Below are 9655 nucleotides of genomic sequence, written 5' to 3' on the forward strand. Positions count from 1 at the left end.
CTGTAACGTGAAGATTAAAATACTAGCCACATCATTTCAACATTTAAAATTGCACAGTTTCTGAAACTGTTGTTGACGGTGGGTAATGATGGCAGTAGCAATGAATTTTGCTCTTATAATTGTTAAAAATGGGAATAAAAACATGAAATAAAAAAGTTTCTCATCACTTGTGGTATTTAGTATTCCATTTAATTAATATGTTCATAAATTTCGTTAACAGCAGATCCTCCTGTACCAGAGAAAGCGCAAAACTCCCTGACTTCAGACGCCAGACATGGAAGGGTCAAGTTTGGTAAATGTATTTTTATTGCAGTAAGGTAAAACTGTGAACATAAATCCTCTTCAGGATTTTTGACCAAAAGATTTTTTTTTTTTGGTGTCCGAGTCAGAAAGGAAAAATCCTGTTCAAGATCAGGTTCCCAGTGCCGTTAAGGACATGTTCTTCAAGCTGACGGAGAGTTATCCACAGTTTTCCAGCTGTGGTGAGACAGTTGCTGCATTCGTTATAAAATATCGTAAGTTCCCATGATTGTGAAGTGTTTTTCTATTTATTTTTTAAGTAATGTAATTATTTTCAATTTGTCATTGGATAGAAACAAGTTAGTAATTATAAGGAAGTTAAACAAGTGAAAAGGTAAAATAATGCATAATGCAAAGGTTTTTAGTAGTAGTTTAGTATGTTTTCAGCTGTTTTGTGTTGAACCTTGCAGTTTGGTCAACAAACTAGCCCAACATGCTTCCTGTTTCAGTTCTATATGATAAGCTTGTATAACAAGCAGCTTTTTGCTCTCAAAGATTATGCTAGTCTAGAAGCAATTAGAATATGCCCATGTGTGTATGTGTGTGTATATATGTATGTATATGTGTGAAATCTCGCTACTAAATATTCAACATTCAACTGTTAGTGGTATTATAACAAAGTGGAAGCGATTAGTAATGAAGCAACTCAGCCACGAAGTGTTAGGCCACGTAAAATCACAGAGCGGGTCAGCGGATGCTGAGGCGCACAGTGTGCAGAGGTCGCCAAACTTTCTGCTGAGTTAATAGCTAAAGACCTCCAAACTTTCTGTGGGCTTCAGATTAGCTCAAGAACAGGGCGTAGAGAGCTTCATGGAATAGGTTTCCATGGTCAAGCAGCTGCATCCAAGCCTGCATACATCACCAAGTGCAATGCAAAGCACCTGATGCCACTGGGCTGTAGAGCAGTGGAGACGTGTTCTCTGGAGTGACCAATCAAGCTTCACTTGTATGACAGAATTGTGGCAAGTGTAAAGTTTGATGGAGGGAGATTATGATGTGGGGTTGTTTTTCAGGAGTTGGGCTCGGCACCTTAGTTCCAGTGAAAGGACCTCTTAATGCCTCAGCATACCAAGACCTTTGAGACAATTTTATGCTCCCAACTTTGTGGGAACAGCAAGGGGACGGCCCGTTCCTGTTCCAGCATGACTGCGCACCAGTGCACAAAGCAAGGCAAGAGTTTGGTTTGGAACAATTGGACTGGCCTGCACTAAGTTCTGACCTTAATTCGATAGGACACCTTTTTGATAAATTAGAACGGAGACTGCAATCCAGGCCTTCTCGTCTCATCCAACATTAGTGCCTGACCTCACAAATGCGCTTCTGGAAGAATAGCCAAAAATTCCCATCAATACACTCCTACATCTTGTGGAAAGCCTTTCCAGAAGAGTTAAAGCTGTTATGCTGCAAAGGGTGGACAACTTCATATTAAACCCTATGGATTAAGAATAGGATGTTACTCAAGTTCATTTGCAAGTGACTGCAGACAATCGTGAATACTTTTGGCAATATTGTGTGTGTGTGACTGTTGATCAATTTGCCCATGTACTGCGGGTAGAGAAGCTTTGGTTTACCACGCTTTCTTTGCCCGTGTCTTTCGAATGGTTGATAGAGAACGTACTTGTTGATCAGCTCGAACTCTACTCTACCTAGCTCTAATTTTTTACTCTTATCCTGGTTAGTGAATTCTTCTGTTTTCTTCACGTTCACCATGAGCCCGACCTGTTCTGCTTGTTTGGCAGTTTCATTGAGTTGGGATTGAGCTCTTTCTAGGTTACCTTAAAGTACTGCGAAATCAAGGTTGAAAATTGCTGTTGCTGGTTCTCGTTGACATTGTCTTGGTTGAGTGACAAAGCCGTTGATGCCATGAGATCTCGCATGATTGAGTAAGTTCTGTATTCTTCAGGATGTAATCAATGACTATGATGAATAGAAAAGGTGCAAGAGTATCTCCTTGTAGGACTCCTTGTGTCAAATTCGTCTGTTAGTTCTCCTTCGACTAGGACTGCGCTTTTGGAGTTGTTGTATATGGTCTTGATTGTGCTGACCAACTTGATTGGGATTCCATAATGACACAGTATTTCGAACATTTTTCTTCTATTTATTGAGTCAAATGCTTCTTCCTCGACGAAAGCCCAACTGATTGGGTCTTAAGATCTTGTCTATAGGCTCTCTTATTCGATTGAGTAGAATTTTGTTGTAGACTTTCATTGCCATCGACATTAGACTGATTCCTCTGTAGTTGGTCATGAGAGTGAGATCACCTTTCTTGGCAAGAGGAACTATGATGTTGGTTGTTAGTTGCCTTGCAGTCTCTTGGTTGTATACGTCGTTGCAGATTTGGTGGAGAAGTTCAATTATCACTGGGCCTCCATATTTGAGTGCTTCAGGTGTAATTGAGAGGTCGCATCCTGGTGCTTTGCCATTTTAAAGCTGTTGTACATTGTCAAGGGTCTCTTGATATGTGATAGGACCAACGTTTATATCCAGTTCACTTGGTGCCGGGAGTATTGAATCGGCATTCGATAAATTGGAATGAACATTGAGAAGATCTCTAAAGTGGTCGCTCCACTCATCTCGTGGATCCTTTTTGTTGTTAATACTACTTCCGTCTGCTCTTTTCATTTTGTGTTGATGTTTTGACATGTTCTTCCTGCCAAGTTCGTTGACGATCTCCCATGTTGTTTTAAGGTGACCAGAGGCTGCTGCTGTTTTGAGTTGTTGTAGCTTGCCCTCAAGATGTTGAACTTGGTCGTTTGCATAGGCCGATTCCAACTCTTGATTGAGGTTTTGCCAGATTTTCTTGTCTCTCTCCAGACGACTACTTTTGAAGGCCTTTTTCGCTCGGTTTCTCTTCTCTAGTATGCTAGTTGTTGCTTTTGAGACCCAATGCTTGACCTTGGGTTTTCTTAGGACTGACAATTGATTTATAATATTTTATATTAGTAGAAAAAAAATCCTCTTTACAGTTTTTTTTTTTTTTTTTTTTTTTTTTAAATGCATATATACTTTTTGTAGACTTACTGAAATTAACATGGTTTTTACTTCTTTTTTTGTTTGAATGTAATTTTGGCATGTGCAGATCGTTCAACCGAAATATTTCCCACAATTTCAGCATGTGCATGTGACCACAGTTCAGCTTGCAGTGGCCTAGATTCTCCCTCATGGTTTGTTAATGGTCTTGACTACATAGAAGACTGCAGTAATTCAATTACTTGTCACAATTCATTACAATGAAAGACTTTATATTAAACAATATCTATTTATAGTGATTAATAAGAGATTCATGTTTAGGCTTTATTTATTTGCCTCAGGTCCCTGTTAATATATGGATTTTAATGGGGTGTTCAACATATACTTCAAGTATTTGCCAATGATTGCAATGTTTAATTTATTTATAAAAGACTCAACACACTTTAACAGTTTAAAGATTTAATGTTAAACATCTGTCTGGCTCGCTCTCTCTCTCTCTCTCTCTCTCTCTCTCTCTCTCTCTCTCTCTCTCTCTCTCTCTCTCTAATTTATGCGTTCTTGCTTTCGTTTAAAAAATACTACCGTACTTGTCATTTAATTGAAAAACATTAGAACTCAAGCAGATGCTCTTAGTTTCAACATACTGGCTATCATTTTGTTCAGAACTGTACTATTTATCGCTGCAGCAAATGGGTGTGAAGTGGTGGCTATTGGTACAGGCAACTATAACACAAAACAAAGTCTGGCACCTAATGGACGCATTCTTCATGATTCCCATGCTGTTGTGACTGCACGAAGATCACTCATGAGGTCAGTCATCTTTTTGTTTGTAGAGCAAAACAAACAATGCAAATGTGATGTTTCTAAAATATTTATTCTGCAATTTATTTTTATAACCTCTATTAATGAAGCAATGTTTATTTCTATCGATTATTTTAGTAGTGGAGTATTCCACCAATTATTACGATTAATCGAGTACTTGGATAAGACGTACATTTAATTTATTAAAGAGCAATAATAAATATAAAAGAGAATATAAGACAAGTCTCTTAAAATGAACAATTAATTTTTCCTTTTTAGAAAAGTTACTTTTTATTGCTGAAATTGCACAAGAATATCTGTGAAAACTAACCCCATTGAGTGCATTTAATTGCCATGTCACATCAAAATATAAATGTATAATTAAATAATCATAATAAAAAAATATAAAAGTAACTTTCAGATTACTGGGGAAAAAAGTAAATGTACAGTGTTTTAGTTTGAAATGATCCCAAACTTTTGGAACTTTGTTGTTTTCTTTAGCCTGAATTTTATGAAAGCCGTTTCTGCCACAAAAACGTTTGCCTATTTATTTTCTTTCTTGCCTGAAGTTTGAACGTGTGGCCTCCTCTGTTTCATGTCTGGTTCTGTTTCCTCCAGAGCTGATTGTTAGACCGAGTTCTCTCCAGGGATCGAAGGCTTGGTTTCATTCCCTGTGATTCTATTGATTGTAGCCCATTTAGTTTTCAATGTGTAAAGCTTTCTGGCACTACTGAGGGGGTGATGCTGCCCGACTGGCTAAAAAAGTCAAGGCAAACTTTTTGTGTTGGGAACGGGCTTTCATTATGCCCCCTCACTGTTTTCTCCTTCTGCAGCATCTTCTGTGCGGATCGGTCTGCGGAGAAACGCAAGTGTGTAGTTAAATGGACTAAAATAATTTAAATAGTAAAATAATTTCCCTCAAAGAATTTTTGTATTAAAATTACTTGTTACTTGAGGAATCGTTTCAGCCCTAGTTTGTGGTGTGTGTGTGTGTGTGTGTGTGTGTGTGTGTGTGTGTGTGTGTGTGTGTGTGTGTGTGTGTGTGTGTGTGTGTGTGTGTGTGTATATATATATATATATATATATATATATATATATATATATATATATTTGAAATTTGTTAATACTCCAATACTTTCATATTCACTGGATTTTAAACAAAAGGTTTTTTTTTTTTCATTTGTTCAGCAGCACACCTAATAATACAAAAACACAGGTTAATTACTATGGCCTTTGTGAAATTGAGGGAATGTTACATTAGATTGTTTATATGCAGATACCAATTTTTACCATATTACCCACTGTTACTGCCAGTACACAAAGTGTATGTTTTAAATAGGTGGCACTCTGGGAATTAGTTTGTTTAGGTCTGATGTGTAGTTTGATCTCAATTAATGTTTTTACATCTTTGTCAATTATGTTAAATGTTGATCATGTGTAAATGAGTTGAAGGTAACTTTGAATTCATGAATATATTTTAGGTATTTGTACAGGCACCTGCTACTATTCTACAGTAGGAATCACTCTCTGGAGGAAAAATCAGTTTTCCAGTTGGATGTGAACACCAAACTCTTAAGTCTGAAGAGCCACATCACCCTGCATTTGTACCTCAATAAGATGCCAAAAGGAGCTGCCCAGATGCCCTCTCACCTGTATGGAGTGACAGTGTTCACACTAGAAAGCTAAACACATGTTTCACATTTCTGTTTATCATTTTATGTGATTAATCTCTGGAATCAGTATGAATTGCAGCAGCTAATTAAACCTTATATCTAGTACTGTTATGTATTCCCCTGCTGGCAGGTGATTGGCTGACAAGATAATTGCATAAATTAGTTAGTATACAGGTGATCGTAATAAAGTGCTCGGTGAGTGTGACAAATGGCATGGCAAATTTGATTCATGTGGCATAGACAAATAAATATTGCCTCTCTTAGGGGTCTGTTTTCCTATAGCACAGACTTGGATCTTTGTTTAGATTTTGTTGTCAAGTTTATTTCTATAGCGCTTTTCACAACAGACATTGTCTCAAAGAAGCTTTACAGAAATCAACAGTCAAGGTGAATGGTGTGCATTTGTCCCTGATGCAAGCCTTGGCTACTGTGGCAAAGAAAAACTCCCTTAGATGTTATGAGGAAGAAACCTTGAGAGGAACCAGACTCAAAAGGGGAACATCCTCATTTGGGTGACATCAAGTGTTTGATCATAAATCTTTCAATAATACAGAACACTAGAGTGAGAACTAACATGAGCACTGGAGTGTGTGATTGTAGAAAGAACATTATCTATAATCTTATACAGTCTTTACTAGGAGCTACTGAGCAACTCATAAAATAGCTCAACATTTGTGATCATCACAGATCCAACACCAGCTTCTCCATGCCAGAGCCTTTAAACACTCCAGGAGGTCCAATGTCAAAACTCCACACATGTAGTGGGGATCCAATTGGCACTGGTACGTCTCTAGATGGTTCGGGATGTTTGCGAGTTTGGCATCTACTTCTTTAAAGGTCCATAATCTTCATGAGGTGGGACGGTACTGGAGCTGGCCAAACCTCAGGATTCCTCGGGATGGGTAGAGAAAGAGAAGCAGTGGAGAGAAATTAGCGTAGCTGCTGTTCATGATATTAACAGCACAAGTTCATAATGTGCATGTGATCAGATGTTCTGGAGCACAAGGTTATGATGTGAGACGTATGTTATGTGTAGGCTTCGCTAAAAAGATGTTGTGATCATTGTTCCCTCTATTGTCACTGGGATCAAATATTGGCACATTTTATCATCATCATTAGGAGCCACCTGCCAGCATTCTGTTGTTCAGCTTACTAGCCTTATGACATGCACATAGGCTATAAGATATTTGGAGTGTTTATGTTCTTAGATAAACTAAATGGCTAAAATGAGCTCTTTTAGCAAATCAACTTATTTAAGTTTTGCCCAAATTATTTATTTAAATAGATATTTATCTTTTTTTAAATATTTGTCTTTGTTTTTCTCTTCTCTCTTGCTAGTCGTCTGAACCCTCTGTCCATCTCAGCATGGGAAGTAAATAATCAGATCGGCCTACATGTGACTGTAGATGGGAAGGTCTTTTCTGTGTTCTCTTCAACACTTGACCAGAGTGGTTCTCACTTCATCAGTATGTCAGCTACTGACAAAATCACACAGTGGCAGGTTTTGGGTTTCCAGGGCGCATTACTGAGTCACTTCATTGAGCCCATCTATGTCAGTAGCATACTCATAGGTAAATGCTGTACCTAAACCAGAATAAACAATTTATATCTCTCTCTTTTCATGATAAATTAAGATGACATACTGGTTTGCTCCTATTGTTCATAACAAAATTAAGACCACATTAAATTAATGTACCCAGTGAATTGTCATACTTGTAATAGTGTACATGCATGTCCTGGTTGTATAATTGTTTATGCAGTTTGTATTGGTGTATGTGTTTTAGTAGCCTGTTATTTGCTGTGCCTCTTGACATGCAGTATGTTTTGGCTTTAGGTGATGAAAGTTACACTGAACCACACGGTATGGAGATTGCAGTAAATTGGAGAGTAGATGGCATTACCCCCAAGCTGCCCATGTATTACTGTGTGTATCGGCCGTATATAAGCCTTGTGCCCTCTGCGATCGCCACAGATGCCCACAGCACCCAGAAGACTCTTAGCCTCAACTGGAGCCAAGGAGATGTTTCCTTTGAGGTTGTAGATTGTGTGGAGGGCAAATCTGTGGCGGAGTAAGTTTTCCTGATCATCTGTCTTCCAATTGTTCTAAGAAAAAAATGCAAAGAACTACCAACTTTCCTAAATAATACTTTACTTATTATTAAACATCGATGACCTCCCTAATGCAACTAGACTTGAATGAAATTAAGAAAATTTGGTCTTACCATCACACACAGGTGTTTTGTATGCATAGTTACCTGCATATATCTGTTCATATACTCTTCATACAAAGCGTGTACATCACCCCGGGCTATTTGCTATATAGCCTCATCTATTCATATTTTGTAACATTTAGTCTTCTTCAGATTCCAGTTGGGGATGTTTGACAGTTTGATCAACTATTGTTTTTGTCTAAATGTGTAATTTCCTAGTTTTCTGATTCCTGTAGTCTTAGACTAAATATTTCAGAATATTATACTTTGGGATATAATTTTTTTTTATTAGATTTATTGTATAGAATTGCTTCTCTTGTGTATGTGTTACTGAAAATTCTTCTCTATGTTTTTCTGCATGACCTTTAGGTCTCCCTTTAAAAGCGGTCCTGCTCTTGCCAGTCGTCTGTGTAAAGCTGCCATGTTGAGCCGTTTCAACCTGGTAGCGAAAGAAGCACAGAGAGAGGAGTTACTAGCTGCAGTTTCCTACAGGGAGGCGAAGGTACTAAACATAATAAAATGTTTTTTACTTTTATTTTTAGAAACAAATGCAATTAAAGTTTTAATCAAATTTTATGACCTAATAATCAGTTTGACACAACTATGGGATATCTATTAATATAAAGAGGGTAAAAACTATTAATATAATAATAAGTGCCTTTGGGCTGAACAAGGTGTTGATCAATTGGATTGAAATTAATCTGAATGTGTAATTGTAGTTGTTTTTTCTTGAAAATGCAGATGATGGCAAAATCATACCAGGAGGCAAAGAACGTTATGAAATCTTACTTGGCCATGAGGGGCTATGGACAGTGGGTCGAAAAACCACCTATCAGTGATCAATTGACAATGTGAGAGCCAGTCCACAGATGACTGTAATAAGTCTGAAGCACCTTTGGAGGAAATGTTTGGAAATTTAGCAACCATTTAGCATTAAAAAGGAAAATTTTTGAAACTTTATACTCTGCATCTTCAGTTAAAAAAACAAACAAAAAAACAAACAAACAAACAAAAAAAAAAACACTTTAAAGGCATTTAAAAGCAGTTGCATAAGGAACACAATTTATATATTTAGACTAAAGATTCTTCCTTTTTTTTTCTTCCTCTGTGTATTTTTACTTGAAGCTTTAAAAGGTGAGAAGTTGGTCTGGGTGATATGAAAATGTAAAATAATTGTTGTAGTTTGATAACAGTAACTTTCCTGAGTAGTTTTGATTTCGAAGTTACATTTACTTGACTTGTGTGCAACTTCTAATGTTGCATTGTTGTTATATTAAAGTAATATGTTGCATGTTGAAAATTAAAAGCAAGCAAATAAACATATCTTCCATCTGAATTAAAATGTTTTTTATAATATGTATCTACATATATGGTAATGTTTCTTGTTAAATCTGTACTCACTGGTCAGACATTTCTTTACGTTTATAATAAACATTTTTGGTTACTGAAGTAATAATGCAGTTTGGAGTGTTGCAACAGGTTTACATTTCCAAGCCATTTCACAAAAGTTTTAACTCTATAAATAGTTTAATAATTGTGAAAAAAAAACAAAAACAAGTTCTTCAGTGAGACATTGCAGATTGATTTTCATAACCTTTTTTTTTAATTTTATTTGATTTCCCAGACTCCAAATATTCCAGTTAAGAATCTATTTTGTTTTTTAATCAGCAAGTTAAATAAGGTAGAGGTGAGGTAGGTGTT

The 9655-nt window shown here is 36.8% G+C and overlaps 1 protein-coding gene across 2 annotated transcripts in view; it reads left to right on the forward strand.

Moving 5' to 3' along the window:
- The window catches only part of adad1 (adenosine deaminase domain containing 1 (testis-specific)), a 12143-nt gene extending 2853 nt beyond the window's left edge, over positions 1 to 9290 (forward strand). Inside the window, exons 5-12 of one of the 2 annotated variants that reach the window (XM_046860041.1) lie at positions 221 to 292; positions 390 to 515; positions 3957 to 4080; positions 5553 to 5723; positions 7083 to 7315; positions 7579 to 7813; positions 8324 to 8456; positions 8696 to 9290. In XM_046860041.1, the coding sequence (XP_046715997.1) occupies positions 221 to 292; positions 390 to 515; positions 3957 to 4080; positions 5553 to 5723; positions 7083 to 7315; positions 7579 to 7813; positions 8324 to 8456; positions 8696 to 8809 (1208 nt within the window). In that variant the 3' untranslated portion in view covers positions 8810 to 9290. The remainder of the gene's footprint in view (positions 1 to 220; positions 293 to 389; positions 516 to 3956; positions 4081 to 5552; positions 5724 to 7082; positions 7316 to 7578; positions 7814 to 8323; positions 8457 to 8695) is intronic. The other variant, XM_046860042.1, reaches the window with a different exon arrangement.
- Positions 9291 to 9655: the final 365 nt, after the last annotated feature.

Source organism: Silurus meridionalis, chromosome 10 (assembly GCF_014805685.1).
Source record: "Silurus meridionalis isolate SWU-2019-XX chromosome 10, ASM1480568v1, whole genome shotgun sequence".
Classification (NCBI taxonomy): domain Eukaryota; kingdom Metazoa; phylum Chordata; class Actinopteri; order Siluriformes; family Siluridae; genus Silurus; species Silurus meridionalis.